Source organism: Spermophilus citellus (assembly GCF_964194105.1).
Source record: "Spermophilus citellus genome assembly, chromosome: 12".
Classification (NCBI taxonomy): Eukaryota; Metazoa; Chordata; class Mammalia; order Rodentia; family Sciuridae; genus Spermophilus; species Spermophilus citellus.
In genome coordinates this window covers 7370521-7396346 of record NC_138198.1, presented here as the reverse complement: position 1 = coordinate 7396346, position 25826 = coordinate 7370521, and the positions used below count along the sequence as shown (strand labels likewise).

General features: G+C 48.8%; 1 protein-coding gene across 2 annotated transcripts in view; it reads left to right on the top strand.

Moving 5' to 3' along the window:
• The first annotated feature begins 4879 nt into the window (after positions 1–4879).
• BICD2 (BICD cargo adaptor 2) overlaps positions 4880–25826 on the top strand; it is a 46253-nt gene continuing 25306 nt past the window's right edge. For both annotated transcript variants that reach the window (XM_081262700.1, XM_081262701.1), the window contains exon 1: positions 4880–5245. In XM_081262700.1, coding sequence (XP_081118826.1) covers positions 5006–5245 — 240 coding nt within the window. In that variant the 5' untranslated portion in view covers positions 4880–5005. The remainder of the gene's footprint in view (positions 5246–25826) is intronic.

The window sequence follows — 25826 nt, the reverse complement described above, 5'->3', positions numbered from 1 at the left end:
CTAAAATTTGGGGGCCAACAGAGGTGAGGCAAAGAACCTCACCCCCCCACTGGCACCAAGGCCAAATTTGGGGGCCAACAGAGGTGAGGCAAAGAACCTCACACCCCCACTGGTGCAAAGGCCAAATTTGGGGGCCAACAGAGGTGAGGCAAAGAGCCTCACCCCCCCCCCACTGGTGCAAAGGCCTATCCACAAGTATGGCTGTATGCTGGACTGGTAGTCAATGAGGGGTAAGATCCAATTGCAATGGTACCAACCTAAGACAGGAGGCTGACTCCCTGAGGTCAGCTCATCCGATGACGGGTAAGGACCATATGTAGTATTGGACAACCTAAGACAGGCACGGTCCCTAAGCCACATGCTTGTTGTTTAATTAAACAGAAGCGGGGGAGATGTTGAGAGCCACAGTTAAGGCAGAATGACACCTGGCATTTTGCCAGAGGGAATGGTTGAAAGGTGACCCTGCTCCGGGAATAGGGCGGCTCTGGGGATTAGGGTGGATCCTGCTGGGAATAGGGTGGCTCCGGGATTAGGGCGGATCCTGCTGCCTTGGGCGCCTGCTACTTTGGAGTTCCCGTTGAGTTCTCATGGGGTTCCGAGAGAATTGGCTCCCGGAGCCCGGTGGAGGGAGTGGATTCCCGGGAAGTGTGTGTAGAGTGCCAGTGAAAGTTCGGGAATAAAGAGTTGCTGTTTGAACCTACAAGGCTTTGTGGCGGCTCGGTTATTTTGTGCCCAGCCAGACTGCGGCAAGCCTCTACCTCAGAGCAAAGCCTGTCCAAGGAAGGGGGCATGACCCTTGTCCTTGGAAAAACCCATAGGTGCCGCAGTCTGGCTGGGCACAAAATCACGAGCCACTCACAGCCTTGTAGATTCAAACAGCAACTCTTTATTCCCGAACTCTCACCCGCACTCCTCCACCGGGCTCTGCATCCCAAAATACTCTCTGAATCCGGTGAGAACTCAACAGGAACTCAAGGAGCGGGCGGGTGCCTGAGGCAGCAGGATACGCCCTATTCCCAGCAGGGTCCACCTTAAACCTGGAACCACCCTAAACCCAAGGAGCAGGCGCCTGAGGCAGCAGGATACTCCCTATTCCCAGCAGGATACACCCTAAACCTGGACCCACCCTAATCCAGCAGGATCCTCCCTAAACCCAGATCCACCCTGGTCCTTGAGCAGGGTCACCTTTCTCAAACATTCATGCAATGTCACTGCAAATGACCTGGGTCCGAGGCAAGCCCATTTCCACAATGGAGAGTCCTCCCTCTAAGCAACATTGGGTAGGCTGACAAAGAAATTGCCATGCATCATTCCTACTTGGCTATGGCTCTCAGCACCTAGGCACATACCCACCCTGCTGAATTGTATGTCTGCAAATAACAGGAGAGATCTGCAGCGCCAGGTGTCCTTGACTCAGTCAGGCTAGGTGAGGACCCATGGCAACCCCCTAGCAACCACCAATCAGCATGAGACAGGGAAAATACCTGGGATGCCAGATGACCCCCCAGTAGTTTATGGTGGTTGATAACATGTTGGGAAACCATGTAGTTTAGCACGTACACCCCTCATAGCTTAAACCAGTCAGTTCAAAGGAACCCCCTCTTGTACTAACCAATCACCCTTACCCAACTTGTTCCCGCCAGTGAATGTGCTAATCAATGTTAAGAGTTGTTGTTTGACTTTCCCATGGTGTGAAATGATTTGCTGTGTGATGTTGTGACAGATAGAGTATCCCCCCCAAACCTATAAACTGAACAAAGGGTCAGGACTCACTCCCTGGGATTGCTGCATGGGAAATGGCTGTGAGTCCAGGCTCAAGCTTGCAATAAAGACTTTTGTGTGACTGCATCAGTTCTGCTGCTGGAGGTCTATTGGGGTCCCATGAATCTGGCATTACAACATTCTAGGGAGAGGTCCACAGTGCAACAGCCCATAGTATCCAACAGAAGAAAGCAAACAAATCTGGGAGGTGAGGTGCAAAGGGAGGGCCATTCTGGGGTGTGCAGAGCCTGGGAGGTGGCTGTGACGATTTGGCTCTGACTCTGAAAGGATTTGAGTAGAGAAGGTATGACCTCAGGACCCCTTTGCTGCCATATGAGAACAGACTGCGGTGGTGGTGGTGGTGGGGAGGTTGGGAGGGGAGTGCAGAGGTGACATAGTGATCCAGGCAGAGGCAATGGAGTTGGGGCCAAGGAGGGCAGCTGGGGCTAGCAGGAGGCTGTCATGTGAAGTTTGTCCTGAAGCAGGGAAGGCAGTGTTTGCTGGCAGAGTGAAGGGAGGTCAAGGGTGATAGATACCAGGGATTCGGATGTGAGCCTAAGTTTTCTCGTTTGTAAAACAGATGGCCTAATTTGTGACATTGTAAAGACTCAATGAGTTGATGCATGTCAGGGACTTGGCCATGTTGGGAACCGAGAAGGAGCTCAACAAAGGGGTGGCCCACGGTCTGTGGGGCAGGGGGAGCCACTTGCTTCTTGTTTTTGTGGGTCCCTTATTTCTGCAGCCTTGACCTGATCAATTCCCGTACATCCTCTTTCCTCCCTCAGGCAACCCCTCCTCAGAGAAGCATTTCCTGATTCCGCCACCCTTATTTGTCACCACTGTGTATCCTAGGCTCCTCCCTCACATCCCTAAACTTGATGTTCAGTGCTGTCCCTCCTGCAGAAAGAAAGCCCACAATGTTAGTGACAGATGCTCTGTCTATAACCGAATGTATGTGAGATCTTCTACCTTGTCTCCAAGTTTAAAATTCTCTGATCAGTGTCTGCCCCAGATTTCCATGGCCTTTCCCCTCTCTCCTCAGACCTGTCCCATAGACAAGTGTGGGTAGGGAGGTCGCCAGTGTAGGCCAGTCTAGGTCTGGCAGGCATTGCCGTGGCTGTGCACTTGTTCAAACAAGGCTCTTTCCTCCTTTGCCCTAGAATCTCTCCCACTTAATTCAAGAGCTTGCCTAGGTCTAAGATGTAGGAACTTCAGTGTGAATCCAGGACAGTCCAAGCAACTGGGCACATCAATCGTGTCCCACTTCTACTACAGCTGAACTCCTTAATATCATTTAATATGACAATCCTAAGTATGACACACTCTCCTGAAAACATTAAACCACTAAAAAGAATCAAGGCTACATGGGGAAATGCCTGGTTCCAGGTCTGGAACTCAGAGAGTACAATTTTGGAATGACTCAAGCCAGAAAGTGAGAAAATGCTTTTAAAAAATTATGAAATTTTTAAAGGGTATGGAACCAACCTGGAGGAATTCTCCCACTGGCCAAATCTGCTGACATTTGAGTATCAGAGTAAGGCGAGTAATGTGTTGTAACCCACTGAGTAAAAAGAATTCATGGATCTGTATTGCTAATGAATGAATGAGAAGGAATAGTTTTCTTTCACTACAAAGGCAACTCATAATGAAGGATGGGTGGAATCAGAAAAACCACTAGTGTGTAATGATTTATTCATGTAAGAAATATCAATTCATGCTAAACTAAATGTTTGAGGAGTGACAGGATATTTGCAAGGTCTATCTTCTCCTGTGACACTAATCACAAAGGAAAAAGCCAGCGGCAATCAGGGATGCTGATCCATATCACGCGCCTTCCAAAGTGCACTGAGAACTAGCAACACCTTAGTGATGGTCCAAAATGCATGACTTAATTTACCCATGTCAAGAGTATGGATATGTCAAGAGTGCACATCACTGCTCTGCAATCCTTGCAAGGGTGGGATTGAAGAAGACCAAGGAAACCCGAGAACTGAATGCATATGGATCCTGCATTAGAAAAACAAAAGCTCTACAGGATGGTTCTGGGACCCTAGATTGTGCACCTGTGTGCTGTGATTTTTAATGTTATAATTTCCTTCTAACTTGATTTTGAGGTTTCTTAAGAGTGACCATAAACCAAGATAGACATGGCCACTTTCCAGTAGAGGGATGGAGGTGAGCGTAGTTAGTTTCAGGTGTTATATATCAGGTGCGACAAAATGAGGAAGTGAAATGGAAATCTGTTACAGGGTGTGTGTGGTGGGGCAGTTGTGGATTGGCTGATTCAAAGAAAACGGGATGGGAGAATGAACCTATTTACATGACTCTGGGGTGGACCGCTAGGTTTGGGTTTTGTGGGGGTGCGCGACTATGGGGTATGTGGGAAGGTTTTGGGGACAGTGAGAAGAATTATAGCCATACCACACACAAGGAGGGTTAGTTTCATCCAGGCACAGATGAAGCATATGATGTAGCAAATAATTTAAGCCATGCCTGAAAATGGGTGCCAGGCAGAAACTCTATAATAAACACTTCTATGGCACTGTGCTCTCAGAATGTCTTCATCCCCATGAAACACGCTTTGAAGGACTGGAGGTCACGAGAGGAAGCAGTGATTAGGTCAGGTTCCCTTGGACTCCCAGCGCCCTTAGGCGTCACCAGCAGCCTTCCACACTTGCACCCAAAGACGCCTGGACGAGCCGCCACACGGTCTCCAGGCTTTGATCACAAGCTGTACACTGACGCTCCTGGCGTCGAGAGCTGCCTTGCTCTTTATACCGCCGGGAACTCGAGCCTAGGGGTACTCCGCGCGGTCCACCAGAATCCACGAGCGTCCGAAGGAGCCGGTGCTAGTCCGCGACCTCGGCGACGCGGGCCAATCACCGCCGGGGGCTGGGCAGGCGCGGGGCACGACGGGCCCTGTAGTAGGCGTGCGGACCGAACTGCAACCCCCACAATGCCCCGGGAGGTGTCGGCTTCGCGACGGCGCCGGAGGGTCCGCCCCCGCAGGGCGCGGACCAATCAGGGCCGGGGACCGGGTGGACGCGGGGCACGACGGGTCATGTAGTCGGCGCGGCGCAGGACTTCAGTCCCCAGTGTGCTCTGCGGGCGGCGGGGAGGAGCAGTGCGGCGGCGCGGACGGCCGTCGGGGCTGGGCGGCGGCGGCGGCGGCGGCGGCGGCAGCAGCTGAGGAGGGCCCGATTGCGGGAGCCGCGGGGAGGACCGGCCTCGGCGCGCCGCCACCATGTCGGCGCCGTCGGAGGAGGAGGAGTATGCGCGGCTGGTGATGGAGGCGCAGCCCGAGTGGCTGCGCGCCGAGGTGAAGCGGTTGTCCCACGAACTGGCAGAGACCACGCGCGAGAAGATCCAGGCGGCCGAGTACGGGTTGGCGGTGCTGGAGGAGAAGCACCAGCTCAAGCTGCAGTTTGAGGAGCTCGAGGTGGACTATGAGGCCATCCGCAGCGAGATGGAGCAGCTCAAAGAGGTGAGCCACCGTCTGACTCTACGGCGACCCATGTCCCGCGACCCTGGTGGGCTGGGGCCTGTGGGGATAAGGTCATCCTGCCCAGCGGGGGTTGCCAGGGGTGTGGACGCGGGGGCACGGGGCCGAGAGCTGTGGTCCCGGGCGGGGTGTGGGAGTGGGCTTGGCTGCGGCCGGCTGCGGCTGCAGGGCGCCTTGCAGACTTCCTCGCCTGCCGGACTGCTTCTCTGCTGGCCTTGGCGGCGCCTTCGTAAGGGCTGATGCTTGCGGTTCTCGTCGCTGCCCTGGGTGTGTCTGTGTGTAGAGTGAGGGTGGGCTGGCAGAGACTGAGTCCAGGGCTAAGGCCACGGACGCAGGTGACCCGCTGGGCAAGACAGAGCCTGGGACTGGGTGGCCGCTGCTCTGTCACCTTCAAGCAAATCACTTCCCCTCTCTTAGCATGGTTGCTTTTGGCCCATTTCATCTCCTACTGTGAGTGTCCAGAGGCCGGGAAGGAGCCCGAGGGAGTCGGGGCTCTGATTGTACATGGCCATTGCTGCAGGCTGGAGTCCCCCAGTGTCCTGTTCTGTGGCCCAGCGCTCTGTCCTCATCACCGTGATTGAGCTTTCACTGCCTGGGATGCATGGCTCCCTCGCCCACTTCCTGTCCTTACCTCCCCCTCAGTGTGGTGTCTGTGTTCCTCCTGGACAGAAATCTAGGTGGCCTGTGTCATTCCCACTGTTAAGAAAGGAGGTTAGACCCCCAGGCTGACTGAGAGCTTGCAGGAGGGGGCGGAAGGAGGGGCCTGTGCAGTTCTCCTGGGATGGTTTAATTACCAGTGCCTCTCCCATCCTCCCTGACTCCTCAGCCCTGTAGTGGAGGTTGAGGAGAGAGAATGAACTTTCTGGATGGATACAGTCCACATTGGACCCGGGAACTACACCGTGCAAGTGATGATTGTGGGTAGGGGCACTCCCTGATGACCTTCCTCCTCTGCAAAATGGGGTGCAGCATTGCTGGTTCAGAAGGGGTTATTTTGAGGGTTGTGTGTTTCGAAAGACTTGGTGTGGGGTCAGGCAACCAGTTTATTTGATGTGTCCCCTTCCCCATCTGAACCCATCCTGATCTTGGCTCTTGATCACAGGGCTCACCTCCTGGCATTTCTGCTTCTAGCCAACATTGGGCAGATGCACTCTATGAAGGCTTTTTTTTTTTTTTTTTCTTTTTTTTGGCTTTCTTGGGGAGATAAATAGGATACCTGTCTGTGATAGTGGAGAGGAGGAAATGAATTAATCTTTAAATCAAAGCAGAAATACAGCAAGTTCTGGGTTAGTACCAGAAAACTCCTGCCCCTGTGGGCAGGTGGGATCTGAGTCCTTGGACGAGATCTTGAGGACTTGACCCTGTTGTTTGTCAGGAAGTACTGTCACCTTCTCCAAGCCAGGCCCCACTGGCATTGGATCCACAAGGGGTGGGATGTCGTCCCTCATGTAAAGGTCCCTCATCTTGAGTTAGGAGGATATGACAGAGGAAGGCCAGGGACTGTGAGAATGTGGCTTGAATGCTTTCATGCTATTTCTGGGGGATTCTGCTCCTCTGACACCTACTGAGGATGTCCTTGCATTCATTTCTTGAGCAGAGGACTCTTGGGGACTGTGACGCTGTGGACCCATTGCCTACCCGCCCCCTGCCAGGTCTGCAGCACTATCAGAGCACTCTTCCCTCTGCGCACACAGTGTGTGTGAACCCCTGCTAGGCAGCCCCCGCAGTCCCCTTGTGTGATAACAGCTTTCCTTCAGTGGTATCCACTGTGAGAAGAAACTGTTGCTGACTTGACTCGTCCCCATTTCCCGGCCTTCAGTTTGTTAGCTCTTCGCTATTATGGACATAATCATTTTTGGCACAGTGAAGAATCATGGCATAATGTTGTGGCATGTAGCTGGAGGGCAAGTCCCTAGCAGAATGGGGAAAAGGGCGTAAACCATTTCTGAGGTGCTCTTTAGGTATCTTGCTCTTTAGGAAGCTTAATTTAATGTCACCTCTTGTCTTCTCTACAGACTGGCCACATGGCCCTGGACAAATTGCTCCTCTCACTTTTGTAAGCTAGAATAGAGTTTCTGCTTAAAAGTCCTGCTAGAGTGTAGAGAGTGTGCATCAATTTCAGCAGATGTTGCCAAAATTTTGTTTATAGTTTGCCTCCCATGAATATTGTGCCTTTTCCGCACATCCATGCCATCACAGGTTCTTGCTAACATGTTTGATTTTGGTCAGTATGGAAACATCAGGTTTTGTTTTAAAAGTCAGGATTTCAGGAGGTAATATTTGTGAAGGATTTTCTCCCATAGACAGGTGAACCATCTTAGTTATTTCTTAAAATAAAGTGAGTGTAATTACTAATAAATTATTCTACAAATAGAATTACTTATGCTTCTCTGGTATTTCTAGATAAAACAATCTTTGAGGGAAGGAAGCTGGCTGACTGGTCCCAAGTGAGTGGATTTATGACCAAAGTGGAGGAGAGACCTATGGTGGGTGAATGGAGTCAGGGCTGGCCTGCTGCCTTTCTCCCTGGGGGATGTCTGTGACCTCATGTTGGCTGGGGCTGGAGGTAGGGAGGCCACCCATGGCCCATTTTGCTGATGATTTTTTGAGTTTGACTCAATAAAGGCCACATCTTCTCTAGACTATACTATGCCCTCTCGCCTTCCCCAGCGTGGTGTGGAGGAGAATTAGATGAACTTTGGTCAGCCTCATGGTGTTGGTGGTGTTGGTGGTCCTGAGTGGCCATGGAATATCTTGTACTGTATCCTCAGCTGCAGCTTCCAGGAGAGAGATGTGTTGGGCTGACGGGCATGGCAGGTACTATAGGTGAATGGGCTGAGTTCAGGTGCTCTGTGGTTCTCATCAGAGAGGAGACTGTGTTGGGAGAGGAATAAGAACAGTCTTGGCTCCACCTGAGGTTGGGCTCCATGTGTAGGTCTGGATGCCCTCACTGTCTTGCACCACCTGAAATAGTGCTGAGCACTGGAGTGTCACCACCCTTGTCTCTGAGGTGTGCTGAGTGGAATTGCGTGTCAGACTGGGCATGGCACCTGGCATGCAGCAAGTGCTTTGTCAGCTTCTCCCCCACCTCACTCATGCCTCCATTTCATTTTAGTACCTGCAGCTCCTCCCTATTCCTGTCAGTTGTGAGTGGTTTCTTTTGCTGCCTCCTGAAGGCCACCCTGTGTGTCACGCCTTGCCGGTTCGTGGGACCACCCTGTTTCTCCCTGTGCTCCTGCTCACCCTTCCTCCTGGAAGTCCCGCCCACCCTTCAACCTTGGACATTTCTTTCTGGGAGCTCCTCTGGCTGCCGCCTTCTGGACTTGCCTGAGCCTCTGTTCCCAGTGTTTGGGCTACTGGAGGTGGAAGGGTGACAGGGGAATTAGCAGAGGTTCCACCCAACATCCATCCTTTGGTGTCCTCAACAGAGAGTGACTGGAAGTGAGCCCAACCTCCTGAAGCACGAAAAGTTTTGTTTTGGTTAAGGCAAGTGGGGGATTCTCCAGCTCCTCTGATACCTACTGAGACTGTCCTTGCATTCATTTCTTGAGCAGAGGACTCTTGGGGACTGAGAGGCTGTGGGAGACCTGAGGATCTTTTGTGATGACAGTGATCAGCTGTCTGCATGAAGAAGCCTGTCTTGAGGTGGAAGCTGGTATCCTGTGAATCCTGAAAGTGACCCTGTTCCCAGGATCTAACAGTTGGGAAGAAGTAGCTACAGACCTCCAAAGATGATGGCCAAGTGTTTCCATTCTTGTCACTGACTGCCTGGGCTTCCTTTCCAGCCACTGAATCTGGGGCAGAGGTCTTGAAGGAATCTTGAAGGAATCTTAAAGTAACCTTCACATTTAAAAATGTCTGAGACTTTCAAATCAGGCCCTGGTACTGTTTTCTGTAGGGCTGGGGACTAGGCACCTGCGTCCAGTAGAGAATCTCCCCCAGGCATGTGGATGGCGGCTGTAGGCCAGCCCTGCCAGCATGTGGAGGCGTGGCCTTGGCCACCTTCCACTGGAAGTGCGGCTGGCACAGCTGTGTTGGAGCAGGCTGTCTTTAGGGATGCCAAGCATGCTTTGAGGCTTAACAGGTGGGGCCAGAGGGAGGGCCAGACCCAGTGCTGGGAGCCTGGGAGCCCTTGGGGAGCCAGGCATTGTCTGGGCAGGAGAGGAAGCTAATTGAATGTGGTTGTGTCCAGCCCTATGGTTTTCTTACTCTGAGGCCAAGGGTAGAGTTTGGACCCTGCCTGGCAATCAAAAAGTTTGCTGCCCTGGATGAGCCACTGTGCTTGTCTGGGCCACAGTAGGTTAATAATGCCACAGCCTGGCACTCTGAATGAACACTTGGTCTGTCACTGTTTTTCCCTTGGATCTGAGCACCCAACTTCCACAAGAGCCATGGCCCAGGTTTGCGTGGGATTCCTGTTGAGCCTCCCTTATCCCTGGGCCAGCTCAGACCCTCCTTTGAGGGTGGAGGTGAATTTTGTCTTTGTCAGTTTGGGCAGCACCCATCATTCACACCTGCACCTTTACATTACAATGGACTGGAGGATGTGCTTTGCCCATGAGGGTATAGAAGGGTTTGGTTTCTTCTTAGATAATCCAAGAGGTGACACCTGTGGGCAGGGCTGGCCAGGACTGTGCTGGCTTGGACAGGCAAAGTGTTGGCTTAAACCCTGTGTTGTCTGTTCAGTGTTCAGTGTGGCTCCTTGAGCCAACCCCCAGAGCGGGAAGGGGCAAGGTGAATGCCCAGCTGCCTCCTCAGGATCCAGTCCCAGGTCTCATGCCCAGCCAGCTGTAGGAGGTGGATGGAGAGACGAGGGCCTCCCTGCTCAGGTGGATGTGAACATCTAGGAAGACTGGGGACCAGCTTCATTTTTAGAAGTTACTGTGTTTAAAAAATTGTACGCCTTAGGAACTTCAGAATGTAGAGCAGAGCAGTGTGGCACCCTGTAGGACCTGTGCAGATATGCGTGTTAAGTGGGGAACACCGGACATTTCTCCTCCTGGCCAGCTCTTCTTCCTGTGAGTGTGTAAGATATACATTCACCATAACAGGAAACGCTGGATGCTTCTGTGACAGTTTTTTTTTAAAGAGAATTTTAAAGGCAGATTTTTGAATGGTTCCCCTCTGAAAGGACTGTCCTAGTTTTTATATATGAAAGTATATATATGTTTTAATTAGAGATGGACACAGTACCTTCATTTTATTTGTTTATTTTTTTTAATGTGGTGCTGGGGATTGAACCTAATGCCTCACATGTGCTAGGCAACTGCTCTACCACCGAGCCCAACCATAGCCCCAACTGTACTAGTTTTTAAAAGCCACCTTCTCTGTTGGAAGTTTTAAACATAGCAAAAATAGAAGGAGCTGATGAGCCTCCCGTATTCCTGTCTGCATCTGTGGTTTGTGGCGGTGATTAGTGTTGCTTCTGTACTTCAATTAATCTTGCCTGGCTATTTCTGTGAGTACCTCATTTGCTTTTTTGAGAAAAATAAGGACTGTTTCTTCAAACTGTAACTACAGTTGGTTTTTCAACCTGAAACCTACTGTCCAGGCAGCATTTGGTTTTCCCCAGTTTGGTTGCTTTGTCCCTATCAGGGGCCAAGCAGGTTTTGCATGTTGCATTTGGGTAAAAATAGAGTATATGCAGCCTGTTCTCTGACCCCTTTTCTGTAGTGCCTGGATTTGCTACTAGGTCTGCCGGTCCTGTGCTGTGGAAAGCCCTAGCATGCAGAATTTCCCACCTTATCTCCCTTGTCCAGGCAATCAACTCTTGTATTATTATTATTATTATTTTTTAATTAGCTGGGGTGCTTCCTTTAGTTGATACTGGGCTTGGCTCATGTACTGATGTGCTGTGGTCATCTGTTGCAGCTCATTCCTCACACTAGCCTTTATCTCATAACTGTGCCCACCTGGGGTGTTGCTGTCATCTAGTGAGTGTGTCCTTATATGCCGAAATGCCCAGGGATACCTAAACCAGGAGAGAGGAGCAGTTGCCCCATCCTATAGGTGAAGACACCAAAGTCAGAGTGAGGACGGACTGCCTTCACTCTCACTGGCACAACTCCAATTCAGCTGCTCTTGGCTTGGCTTGTGACCCCAAGCTGGTCCCTTCCTGCTCTGGACCTCAGTTTTCTTGTTTTTGGCTAGTGAATCCCTGATGCCCTTGTATTTGGACCAGCTTCTCTCTCTGGTGATATTGGCAGTCATGGCAGCTGGGATGTAGCTGCCCTGTGGGTGCATTGCTGCTTCCTACCTGGTGTGCCCAGCCTAGGCTGTGCCCTTCTCATATCCTGTGCTTCACTGGCGCTCTTCTCACAGGGCTGCTCAGGAGGTGCAGAGCTGGTTGTGGCCACTGTGTGACTTGTGTGACTTGGGATCATAGTACCTCAAGGTGAGATTTTCATGCTCACTGTTTATTTCTTTAGTGAAGCTCAGTCAGTTCTAAATTAATGCTGGTTTTGGAAATGCCAATTTGGGTGGAACATAGCTCTAGCAGAGTGCTTGCCTAGCATGCTTGAGGCCCTAAGTTTGATCCCCAGAAATGCAACAACCAAGAAAAAAAAAAAGAGAGAGAGAGAAAATTTGAATTTGATCCAAAGTGATTGATATGTGAAGAAATGATTTGAACAAAATGAGAATTTTGCATTTACCTATGTGTGATTCCATTTTTAAAAACACTAGTTGTGGCTCAGAGGAAGAGTGTTCGCCTAGCATGCATGAGGCACTGGGTTCGATCCTCAGCACCACATAAAAATAAAATGAAGATATTGTGTCCACCTACAACTAGAAAATAAAAATGTTAAAAAAAAAATTAGTGAGCACAGAGCCAGCGGATCTGAGCTACATGGAAATACACAGGACATACACACCGCATCTGGTAATACAGTTCCCATCCCATTTTGAAAACCTGCTTTCCTCCACCTCATAGCGGCTACAGAGCTGCCCACCTGTGACATCATAATCCAGTAGCAAACCTCAGCACCTCATTAAAATAGCATCAAGTGTATTGTAGTGTGTGTGTGTGTGTGTGTGTGTGTGTGTGTGTTTACCCACTTAACATGTTCAGACTCTGTTGCCTTTTTGTCATTATTTTAGAAATAAACAACTTTAGGACAATTTTCGATTTGTAGAAAAATTGTAGATGGTACAGAGTTCTTACATCTCCCACACCTGTTATTGTTATGTTATTAACATGGTACATTAGTGTGATGTTTGTTACAATTCATGAACCAGTATCAAGTCATTTTCACTAAAATCCATATTTTCTCTAGATTGCCTTAGTTTTTACTTAACAGCCTTTTTTCTGACCCATAGTCCCATCCAGGATATCACATTTCATTGAGTCATTATGTCTCCTTAGTGTCCTCTTGTCTGTGACAGGTTCTCACTTTCCTCATTTTTGATGACTTTGACAATTTTAAGGAAGATTGGTCGTGTATTTTTGTAGAATGTCCCTCAATTGGTCTTTGATGTTTTTCTCATAATTATATTGAGATTATGGATTTGAGGGAAGGAGATCAGAAGTAAAGGGCCTGTCTCATCACATGTCAAGGGTACATATATCACAAGATGTGTCATGATTGTTGTTGATGTTGATCACCTGGCTGAGACAGTTTGTCAGATTTCTGCATTCTAAAGTTATATTTTCCCTCCTTTTCATTCTGAACTCTTTGGATGGAAGTCACTGTGCAAATTATTTGAAATTTTTTTACATGGAAGATTTAACCCTCTTTCCTTCGTTTCCCTTATTTATCTTATGAGTATATGGACTCATGGAAGTTTATTTTATAATACACTGGGTTATAGTCCAGGACTACTTAATTTTGTTACTTAAATTGTTCCAGCTTTGGCTATCAAGAGTTCTTTTAGGTGGCTCTTATGTCCCTATGACATACTCCATTATTATGACTTATTTTTCCCTTTTCTTTCTAAAGGCATTTTTAACTTTCTGACATTACAGGGTGCTCGAGGCTCATGTTATATATTTCTTTTTTGCAATCCTAGGATCAGCCATTCCGCCCAAGAAACCCTAGTTCTTTTAATTGGGAGAGGTGTTAGACACTAAGATCTCATTGCTAGGTGTGCTCATTGCTACAGGGACGTGTTCTAGACTCTTTCAGCTACAGAGCAAGGGGATTTACATATGTCTCCTAACCCATATGTATACACATATCTATAATTATTTATGTAGCTATGTGTATGTATATTTAACTAACCATGAATTCATACTGCTGCAGATCATCCTCACCACCTGTCTTTGCTTAATCTGTAACCTCCCACTCCAGCAGTGACACACCTGGCTCCCACCATCCACCATGCAGCACTTCATTGTTTGATTCCAGTTCACATGTGGTGTCTGAATTGTTAGCCTGAACCCCAGTGGACTGTGTTGTCAGCTGTAGTACAGTGCTTCTGTATTATTCCTTTGGTCTTCAGTTTTAGGCTCCACTTTTTACTTAAGTCCCCCATCCCTCTAGGTGAGGTTGTTTCATACATCTGTAATATAGTTGGATTGTTTTTACCACATTCTTTATTCCATGATGGGATTCCTGATCTCTTAAATGACTTTTAAAAATTCACATACATCAAAAATTCACTCTTTGTTTTTTGAAGTTATCTGTTTTTGACAAATGCATAATATATCATTTATCTACCATTCTAGTATCATACAGAATTTATTTAAATGTGGTATTTTTCTTCTTCCATTATGTTCCTATGCTCTTGTTTCTAGGGCTGTCCACAGGACAAGTTTCCATGTCATTTTCCTTCTGCTTGGGCTTAGCTCAGAGTAGGTTTCACTCCTGTAAGCTAGCCTGTTGACTGAGTCATGTGTATTTTGATCAAGGTACCAGTTAGGGTAGGGTTCTATAGTCAGCTACCAGGCAGCCTGAGTTTGAGTTCTGCTTGGGTATTCACATAGGCAGAAGTTGGTGCAATGGCCCTGACGAAGGATGACTGATTGTCCTGCCTTTGAGTCAGATGCTTCCACTGTCATTTTAGTGTTAGCCCTACCCTTGCTGGGCTCCTGTTGCCACCACTGCCCTCTGGGAGTTCTTTTCTGTCTGGTAGTCCCCTGGATCTGGCTCCACATCCCAGGACCCCACCCCCACCGATCCTAGGACCTGTTCCACTCTGAGATGACTTTTTTCACTTCTTTTCTATACTTGCTTCACTGACTTTGGGACAGTTCTGTGTGAACCCACATGTGGGTCTGTGGACAGTCGGGTAGAGCTCTACATTCCAGACCATGTTGGGTCTCCTGTGGCATGGTATCTGTCCCAGGCCTGAGCCCTCCTGCTCATGCACATTGCTGCTGTCAGTCACAGTTTCTCTCCCCACTCACTGGCTGCGCCTCAGTTTCCACCATGGGGTACCTTTCTCTCATCTGCGCTGGCTAGAGTCTGAAACTCCATCCTGTTCTCAGGACTCACAAGGGAATGAGACTCAGAGGACCGTCTATCCCCCAGCCCATGCCCCTTAGCCCATGCTGCATCTCTGAGAAGTCACCTGTGTTCAGTGACCTAAGCATGCCTGTACCCTTCAGTAACTCTACACACAACCTAACACAACAGACTCTTCTTGCCAGCGGGGAGGGGGGTGTAGTGTAAACTGCTCCTGCGAATTGGGGCACAGTCATTGCATGAGGTTTGCATGGTGGCTGCTGCTACTGGAACCAGGATTGCTGCGTGTGTGGTTAGACTATGTTTTAATCTGTTTTCTGCTGTTGCAACAGAATACTTGAGATCAAATCATGTTAAAAGGGTTAGGGGTTTATTTTAGTTTATGGTTCTGAAGGCTGGCAAGTCATCTATATCTGCTGGGCTTCTGGTGAGGTTCTCATGGAGCTTCAAGTCATGGTGGAAAGTGGAAGGGCAAGCAGGTGCATACAGAAGAGAGAAGGGGACTGAACTCCCATGAGAAAGGCATACATCCATTCCTGAGGGCCCAGACATTTCCCATGAGTCCCTAACACTGCTGCCTTAAGATGTCAAACCTCAACATGAGTTTGGTGGGAACAAATTATTCAAGCTGTGGCAGGCTATGACATGGCCTAGGGTGGTCTCTGAAAGAGTGTGTCCAGGATGACCATGCAGGGTAGTGTGTCATCACGGGAAGAAACCAAAAGTGTTTCGCCTTGTGACCTGTCAAGGCATGGGGGACAGGCCTCAAGGTATGAGGGGGATGGGGTTGGGGCTAGGAGACCAGGCACTTGGGCTTGCCCTGCCTCTTAGGACAGACACACCAAGTCCTGCATCCCTCAGTCTGAACCTGGGTCTTGTCCTGTTGTGTGAGCCCCTTGTGGCAGGGACCCACCACAAGATGACTGAGATTGGATGTGCACCCAGGGTGCCTATCACACTGCAACCCTGGGACAGGGGTGCTTGATTGCAGTGGGCCAGCAGACCTTCCCACCTCCCAGAACTTCTGGGCTATTGAGCGTTTGTGTCATCACCACCTATGACTGCCTCTCTTTGGGCTCCTCTCGTGTCTCAGGTCCCATGGTGGGAACAATTCTAGATTGTGAGGAGATGGCCTAAGCTTGAGGTTCTCTTGCCACTTGCTGACCTGAAGGCTTGCTGATGTCCCTCCCTAAAATGGGCTAATGAAGTTAAGAAATGTGATGAGGGCTAGAGATGAATTGAGGAGAAAACCTGGCTGCTACCGCACTCTGTTGTGGTTTCCACCCCAACCTGGGGTGGGCTGCTTTGCCCACTGAGCCACCCTCCCCTGGCCTGGAGTAGATGTAAGCTGGACTGCGCCCAGCATGGCCCTGGGCCTCCTCTTCTGCCCGTTTCATACACTGTTGAATGGAGGTTTGTGTTGGCAGCCAGCTGCTGTTGAGGATGAGGACTGGTCCCCAGGCCCCAGGACTGGGCTCTGTGTCCTCGGGTGGGGGAGCTATAGTCCATGGGGACCTCTGCCAGCCCCAGGGCTCAGCTGGCTAGAAGCCTGTCTGCTGACACCAGGGCAATTAGGGTGTAATCTTCTCTAAATGGCACCCAATTCTGGCTAAATCCCTCCTGTCCAGGGATGAATCCCCTGTTTTCTAAAAGCAGCTTAGCATTTGGATGTTGCCCAGGGCAGCTGGGGTTCTCAGTTGGTGACAGGATGGTCACTGAGGATTGACAGGGGCCTCACAGAGGAGGGGCTATGACCCAGCAGTGACAACCAATACAACCTCAGGCTATTCCCTGTTAGGGTGCCTCACAGGCCCTCTGTCCTAATGACTTCTACAGCCACAGTGTAAAGGCTCCTACAGAAAGAGAGCCCTGCAGTGAGAAGGGCAGGCTGCTCCCTCAGCCTCTTGCTATGGGACAAGAGGGACAGATGGATCATTGGAGAAGCCTGGGCCAGTATGGGTCTATGGCATGTGGTCTTATAGATAAATAAGGCCTGCTGGGCAGAGGAATGTGGGCAGATATTAGTGGGCCTGGCCCCTGAGTCCCAAGAGGCCACCATCCTCTATTGCAGGGATATCATAGTTTTCCCAGGCTCCTGCTTCTTGAGGCCTGGGCCTCCTCCCTGCCCCCCTTCAGGCAAGGCTATCTCAATTCCTCAGGGCCCAGCTCCGCCTCCTGGCCTTTCCTCAGCACCCCCTCCCCAGAACCCCTCTCCCTTTCTCTGGACACCTTCTCCTCTGGAACCACCCTGTTTCAAAGAAGAAAGATGGTTTTTTGGAATGACAGGCCCTATGGTGCCACTGAGGCAAATCATCTGATCTCGCTGAGTCTTAATTTTCTTACCTGTGAAATGGGGTTGGTGACCGGTTCTACTTTGCAGGACTACTATGAGGCTCAGATGAGAACTCTGTCCTCTCCTGGGAGCCCTGGAGTCTATGCCCTCTGCTGTGTGCTTTGAACAAAAGGAGGAGGGAATTGCTCCAGATGACCTTTCCTGAAGCCCCTCACCCAGGTGGGGTAGATGGGAAGAGCTGGCTGAGGAGACCCCAGTGATTTCCTGGGGTACTTTTGGGTGAGTCAGCAGGTCCATTGCCTAGATCTGCCTGCACAGGATCATCTGGAACTTTGAACATTTCAAAGCCCTGGCCACACCCGGGCCTATTAAATTGATCTCAGGAGTGTTTATGCTTCTAGAATAATTCTGTGGGAAGATGAGTGTGGGAACTCCAGCCCCTGCAGTTTACTCCTGGAGATCTATGATATGATTTGGCCCATGGACAGGTCCTGTCTGTCTACTTTGGATACTTTAGTGCCCCTCTTTGGAGTAAGCCTGAGCCCAGGAGGTACTGTGTGGGAATAGGGAAGACCCAGGAAAGGTTTGAGTCTGGGAGCTACTCCTGCTGTGTCATTACTGGGTATATGTTCTCTTACTGACTGGAGGGGAAAGAGGAGATATCCACAGGAACTTGAAAAGCCAGCTTATCCAGCACCCCAGTGTGCCCTGAACCCCCAATCTTACCCTATATTCTAGCATCTGTCATCTCTTGGACGTGCCATCCCCAACTGCCTATCTCCCAGCTGTGTCCCCATGTCTGTCCTCCGTTCATTCCACATATACTTCCTCCGAGTGCCCACCACCTGCTGGGCATGGGCTTGTCCTTTCCATTCCTGCACCTGCCAAGGAGAAGTTTCTCAGACTCAATGTCAGTACAGTGTCCCCTCATGCAAGAAGCACTGCCCCACCCCGTGCTGTGTCTGGATGGCAAGCCCTGCCTCTGTCTTCTGACCAAGCCTTCTTTGGCAACTGTGGACTGGCTTGTCTGGGTGCTGGTCAAGGGTAGTGTTGGTTTGGAGGGGCTTCTCTTGTTCTGGGGGAGCTCCTGAATTATACCTCCCTGCCAGAAGCCTTCTTTCCGACCTTGGGCCTGACCCTGGGCCCTGAACTTTGCTCAAGAGCTGTGCTCCCACAGGCCTCCCATGAGGGAGGAGCAGGATGAGACCTCTTCCTGGAGCCTTCAGGGGCTTTGGAAGGGTGCACCAGCATGCAGATCTGTTTCCCACTGTAGCTGGGTCTGGTACAAAGTGCTTCTCCACAGCCAGGCATGGTGGCACACAGCTGTAATCTCAGCTATACTGGAAGCCAAGAAACGAGAATTGAAAGTTGAAGGCCAGCCTTGAGACTCTGATTTAAATTAAAATTTAAAAAGGACTGGATATGCAGTTTAGTGGCAGAGTGCTTGCCTCACATGCATGAGGCCTGGAGTTCAATCCCCAGTAATACAGGGGAGATAAGTGCTTCTCCACAGTGCTGCCTGACTCCCCACACTGGGCCAAGATGCTGCAGCCACTGCTGTTTGCAGGGAGGGGGTGCCAAGTCCATTTTAGACCCTGGCGATATCCTGGCTCTGAAATGTGGCCTGATTGGGATCCAGCACGGAAGTTGCAGGACTCTTCCCCAGCCCTCTAGAAGGGTCTTTATTCACATGGAAGATTAGCAGATCCTTTCTTAGAGGTTTCCAGGGTTTTGCTGCTAGTGGGGTGTTTCACTGAGGCGGAGCTGAGCCCTGTTTTAAGATCAGGTGGCATTTTTTAAGTGGCCTCTGACCCCCAGGAGCGGACGTTTCTGATGATTCTGCTTGGCACAGTTCTTATTTTTTAAATTGAGGTATAATTCACTCCAAATACAATGTTCAATGTGTATACTCAGGTGGCTGCTTCCTAAGTAAAACCCTCTGCCTGCCTGCTGCAGTGATCAGTGGATCACTTGGGGTGCAGCTCCTGTCACCTGCCACAGCTGTGCATGTCAGGAGCTAGTTTTCTCACTGCTGAGTAACAGCTTCTGTGAACTGTGCACCAGGCTTGGTGTGGACATGTGGCACGTGCTCCCACCTTTCTTGGTGGAAGCCACTGTCAACCCTTCTTCTTTCTTATTCACATGTCAGCAGGTCTCCGACAGGGAGGTGGCCCTCTTCTAATGCTTTCCTCAGTTACCCTGCATCTGGGCAACAGATGCTGTGTTTCAGGAGTGAATTGATTTCCATGGGAAGTGGGTTGGGGCTTCAGACCACAGGACCTGCTTCAGCCAGATCCAAATTAGTAGGCCTCCCCCTGAAGTCCAGACTTCCCAGGATCCAGGCCAAGCCACGGGCGTTCCCCCCCCCTTGAGAACAGAAGTTTCAAGTTCCTCAGGTGATTCTGGGGAACAGGCAGGGTTAGGCAGTGCCAATTCTTCTAGCTCCTGAGCCTTCAGACCACCTTAGGGAAATGTTTATGGAGTTAAGTTTCTCACCTGTAAAAAAAGAGTTAAGCATTAACTCTTATGAGAAGCTAATGAGCTTCCATTGGGGCAAACTGTGAAAACCAGTTATTATTGCCCTCCTTTCCTGGGGCCAGGCTCTTTCTTGCTTTCCTGTTAATAGCTTTTGTCCTGGTCTTCTTCCTACCCCAGGCTCCATCAGAGCTGGAGCAGGCAGAGCTGACAGCAGAGGTGCCCAAGGCGGTGGGGATTAGGGCAGAATGGGGGAGGGGGTATCTGAACAAAGCAGACTCAAGGAAGACGCCCCAGGATCTGGAAGCCCCCTTCTGATGGGTTCAGTAGCCCCCACCCACCACTGCACTGTCACGGCCCCTTTGTGTCTGGTGCTGCCAGGAGTGTCTGCACACACCTTGGGCCTTCTTGTCTTGGGTCATTACTGGGTTAAGCAATAGGGAGGGGTTTTAGTTCTTTTCACACCCATCCCCCAACCCAGTCCCTCCCTCATGGCCCCAGGGCCCTCCCAGCCCAATGCAGAGTAGGCCCTTTGACTGTTTAGCTGGTGCTTTGTAGCTCCTCAGTGCATCTGTTTGGAGCATATGGCCCTTTGTAAATCTGCAGTCCATTTCTTGTCACTATTTCTTGACCTGGCCGTGTGTTCTTATATCAGGTTTTTATGAAGTGCATTTAGGGAAATTGGATCTTTCATCCTGTCTATGATACTGTTTCATCAATAATGGGTAATTGAACTCCCTGGAGTATATTCAGACCAGGGGTACATTTAGTTTAGAGTTTCATTAACCTTTTAAACTATAGTTACATATAGTTGAATGCACAAACTTTAAGTGCATGAGTGTGTTGGCAGATACCTGCTTCTTTCCTGGGGTCGATTTGCCATTCTGTTTCTTTCTTTTTTCTCTCCAGGAGTGGGAATGACTATGGCTTCTTGCTCACTTTAGAGTTGTATATCCGGGTAACATTTCAGATAGTGTGTCCTTATAGTTGAATTGCTTTGGGATTTTGTTTTAAATGGATTGATTCTTTTCAGTACTCTGTTTCAGAGATGATTTTGTTTCTCTGTTTTTTAATTTAAATATAATTATTTTCAAGCCCTATTCATAATAGTTTTGATAACCATCTCTCTCTCTCTCTCTCTCTCTCTCTCTCTCTCTCTCTCTCTCTCTCTCTCTTTTGTGGTGCTGGGGATTGAACCCAGGGCCTGTGCATGAGAGGCAAGCACTCTACCAACTGAGCTATATCATCCCCAGCCCCTTGATGATCATCATTTTACACTAGTTTCTTAAAGTAAAATGAGCTGTTGTTACCAGCAACCCAGCCAGGATAACCTGCCTGGATCCCAGCAGACTGGTTTCAGGGTCCGCCCACGTAAGAAATATGCAAATGATGGAAAAAGGAAAAATGAATTGTATGCAGTTTGATCGCACTGGAGAGAAGCAGCTAGGTTGCTTTTCTCCAGTTTCAACGCAGTATGATTTATAGAAACAAAAGCCAGGCGATATACACATATAGATTTCACTAATCAGAATAGGTCAGTTTTAGACTCCTTGGCACCAGTGTAGGCCAGGGGGGTAGTTTTTATTCTCCAAGTTAAATTCAGGAGCGGTTTCACTTTTCATTATAGTGCAAGGTGAATACAGAATCGATCTGTGAATACAGATCATAATGGCACAGCTTCATGGTTTATCACAGTGAATGCGCCTACACTGCCACAAGCAGATCAAGAAATCGTGTTGTCAGCCACCCAGGGCTACTCTAGGTCTTTTGGGGCTGTGACACCACAGATCCATCTTGTCCACTTTCAACTTACTATACCTGGAGCACACGTGTTCACTCAGCGTTACTTTGTGAGAGTGATATTGGTGGTACCCGTGTGTGTAGGTTGTTGGAACCCCTTGCTGTATGAGGTTTGTTGTGTAGATGTCCACATCCTCCTCAGCCACTCAGGGGGACAGCATTTGGGTGGTTTCTAGCTTGGTGTTTGAACACTCCTGCGGATGGAGAGTGCTTCTGTCTGTTGGGCATGGATGGGCCATCCTCCAGATAGCGGGGCAATGTGAAGGAGTCCCAGTCCTCACTGTCCTTACTGCTGGCCTTTGTTGTCATTGGTTAAATACTAACCATCCCAATCCGTGTATAGCAGTAGCTCATTGCGGTGCTATTTGTCTTCCTCGTGGATCATTTCCAGTACTTCTGGCATGAACTTGTCAGGACCTTCATCCAGTGCTCTTGTTGGACATCTGTCTTTTGTTGTTGTTGTTGTTTGTTTGTTTTTGTTTTTTTCTGGCAGTACTAGGGATTAAACCCAGGGGCACTCTGCCTCTGAGTTACACTCACCAGCCCTTTTTGTTTTATTTTGAGATAGGGTCTCATTAAGTTGCCGAGGCTGAAATCAAACTTATGATCCTCCTGTTTCAGCCTCTGGAGTTGCTGGCATTGCACATGTGCATCACCGTGCCTGGCTGTCATGTTCTTATTGATGGGGGACCCCTTGATATAGCCAGGCTATGGCTCCCTTTGCCCTCAGGTAGCAATTCTGACCCCTTTGTGCAGTGGAAGGAGCCAGCATGAAGGGGGCAGGGACAGCTCTATTCCAGCGGAGCCTCTGCCCTTTCATGGCCTCAGCTGACAGCCTTAGTTTCTTCCTCAGTAAAATGGAAGCATGAATTCTCAGAAATTTGAGATAGGCATTAGGCAGAATAATATACTTTATGAGACATACAGAGTGGTAGCTTTTATTGTTTCTAATAGTTTCATTATAAAATGAGAAGATACCTCAAACCCACTAGGATGGCTCTAATCAAAAGACAGATGACAGCAAGTACTGGTGAGGATGTGGGGAAGTTGGAACCCTCTACACTACTGTGGGAATGTAAAATGGGGTAGTCACTGTGGAAACAACTTGGTTCCTTAAAAAAAATAAAAGTTGAAGAGACACCATGTTCTTCTCCTAGGCATATATACCCGAGAGAATTGAAAATATACATCTGTGCAAAAATCTAGAGATGTAAATTCATAGCACCACGATTCATTATAGCCTAAAAATAGAAACAGCCCAGACATTCATCAAATGATTAAATGGATTAATAGGATGTGGTCTGCCCATGCCATGAACTAGTATCCATTCGAGAAAAAGGAATGACATACTGACATACCCTGCAGAAACACTGTGGCAAGTGGAAGAAAGGAGTCACCGAAGGCCACAGGTTGTGTGATTACATTTATGTGAACTGTCTAGAATAGACAAATTTATCAAGACAAAAGATAGCTTAGTGGCGTCATGGTCTAGGGGGAAGGGAGCTAGGGAGTGACTGAAATGGAGAGAGCTGTTTTTTTTTGGGGGGGGGGTGGGTAGTGACAAGGGAGCATTAATATAATATGGTCACGCAACTCTGAATGTATGATAAACCAATGAATTGGTGTCTAATTCAGGGTGGATACTATGGTATGTGGATTATGTCTTTTTAAAAATGTTTAAATGGAGTTAAGGGGGACAGGCCTTTGCTCACTAATCTTCTAGGTAGATTTCACTGTTAGTCTGAAGTAATCTCCAAAAGATTTGAAACAGCTTCCTTCCAGCTCTGCAGCTTTGGTGTCCACAGGGAATAAAAACTCCATTGAGGAATAATCTTACCTCGATATTAAGTGTAGCCTTCCTCATTAGTGTATTTATAATTTCCTTGGGAGTAAATCATGTTTCTAGTCAAATTAATGGCTAGGGGTTCATTTTTTTTTTTTTTTGAGGTAAAGTTACAAATGTAATTGCTCTTTTTCGTTATGTAGTCCTTACCTAACAATCAAATTTGAGGGAATTTGTTTTTAAATGTTTGTCTGTGGCAGAAAAGTTGGTAGTTTGCCTTCTGATGTATGATTTACTTATGCTTGTTGGTCTGTTCTGTTCCATAGCAGATGCTAAATCCAGGTTTTTTTAAAAACTGAATTCACTTACTGTTTTTTGGTTCCTGGGCAAGATCTTCTGATCACGTGAGTAACTGATAAGATGAATATTGGTTCTCTGTATGAGATTTGCAGTGGTTTGCTTCCATGTTCAGCATTGGTTTGGTCTTCGATCCTACCTTCTGGAAGGAAAGACGGGTTGAAATCTGGAGAACATTCATTGTTTGAGTGGATGTGGTAGAGACAGGGACACTGGGCCTGGGTTTGAGTCCTACCCTGCGGCCTGGCACCTGGGCTTCCTCTTGGACATGCACTTCATGCCTTGGCTCTGCTGTCCTGGGAGACAGGCCTGCTGCTGCTTGCTCTGGCCAGGGATGGGAGGTGGAACAGAGAAATGCGGTGGCTCAGTCCTCACATACCTGTGGCACCGCACAGTCGTAAGTGTTCGGTTACCTGGTTTAGGGATGTGTACTTTTTACGGATTTACTGATTTGGATGCACTAAGTGGCCAAAACGTTCCAACAGTTGTTTTGTTTCTGGGTTTGGTTGTGTCCCTGTCCCTTGGTGAGATTTGGCCTTGCTACCTTGTTCAGTTTCTGAAGTCTCTGAATAGATGCACTGTTTCTTTTTATCATTAATATTTATTTTTAGTGCAGAGCCACTCCTCCAGCACAGGACTTCTTGGCAGTGATCCCTGAGTTTTGAGATGATACGTTTCTATTTTTTGTTTGCTCTGTTTCCTGTTGTTTTGTTCTGTGCGCCATCTCTGATAGAGACATTATTTAAGAGGTCATTTTTGTTTTCATGTTTGGGTGCAGACTAACATAGTTTCCTCTAATGTTTACTTTTTTAAAACAGTTGTAGATTTACTTTTGTTCTTGCGTGGTGCACATACATGAAAGTGAAGTTTCTTTTTTAGATTACTCTGATGTTCTGTGTCCCTTTTTGATATCATTTTCTTCCAAAAAAGAACTTTTCTTGGAAAGAAGGTTGTGTCCTTAGTCCTGGTGTTGTCTTCTATGTTTGTACCAGTCCCAGTTGCCTGCCACTGTCACTGTGGGGGTCCCAGATTTCTTGCTCTTTGCCTAATCGACACTTTTGTACAGTATACTAGGCTCTTTGGGCCATGAAAGGTTTAATCAACCTTTGATTGTGAATTAAATCTCTTAATGTGTAAATTATTTATCTCATAGAAATAGTGTTAATGCACTGTTTCTTTTTATATTTTTATCAGCTTAATAGTCCTGAGTCCCATCTTGAATGTAATAAGATTTGATGCCATTTGGCTTCCTGTGGAATCAGAAATAGGTGAGGATCGCATCTTCACCCTGCTTCCCCTGCCCTGATCAGGAGTCTAGCAGTGGGTCCACCAGCAGGTGGTGCGTGGGCCCTACCCAAGCAGATGGTGCTAGGGTGGGTGGATGGTGTCATTCAGGGATTCCTGGGATTCCCAGGCCCAGCCATTCAGGAAGGTGGGCCCACCCTGGGTGCAGGCATGGTGGCCTTTCAGGAACAAGTGTTGGACCTGCCATCTGTGGGTGAGTGGTATTGGATCAACCCTGATAAAGGAGTGGAGGGATCCCAGCGTCATTGTGTAAACTGTTTCCTGGAACAAGCCTTTCCTCATCAGAATGCTGAGGCCAGTTCCCTGCCTTGGCAAATGTTGTGACTGCTACATCAGATGACCAAACTGGTTTAGGAAGAAAGAATTCCTGGGACAGCCCTGCCTGGAAGCCTGTTTCTGGCCCTGTTGGCATAGGTCTTCCCTAGGAAACCAGGTCCCTGTGGACAGTGTGTCTGTGGGGGTGGGGTTGTGTTTAGTGTCTGACGTACACCTGTTTCCAGGCTCTGCACAGGTTTGTCTGGAGACTGAAGGGTCAGCCTGTACGGCTGGGACAGGCACACTCTCTTTGTGCAGTATCCACAGTGCTCTCAACAGTGGACAGAGGGTGGGTGGTTTTCTTTTTTAAACGAAGAAACTGTTTCAGTTGGCATTGTCAGAGCAGGGCATCTCCTCTGCAGGTGGACAGCAAGGATGTTTAGGACCTCTGGCATGTGGCCTTGAGGGGCTAGCAGGGACAGGCCAACCATGTGGCAAGTGGAGAGGGGCAGGCACTGACTTGGGAACTGCTCTTCAAGTCCTGTTAGTCTTCACAAGTGGACTGTAACAAAGTGTGGAGCCAGTGACCATGCTTCCTTGGGACAGAGCTGGCCTTCCTTATGCCCAACAGCCTTGTAGCCTGCTTTATAGAGGGGCACAGCAAGGGTGAGTGGCAGAGCCAGTGAGTGGCAGAGCCAGGACAGGAGCCCCAATGATGTGACTGCAGGCAACTGGGACATGCTCAGGAAAGGATACTTCCTGCACAGCAGGTTGTCAGGCTGGGGTCCGCCTGGTGTGGCCAAGGAGGAGGGGAGGGGATTCCTGTTTGGAGGTTGAGAGGCCCTGATGTGAACCCAGCTCTCCTTGCCCTACCTTGCTCTACCTCTGTGC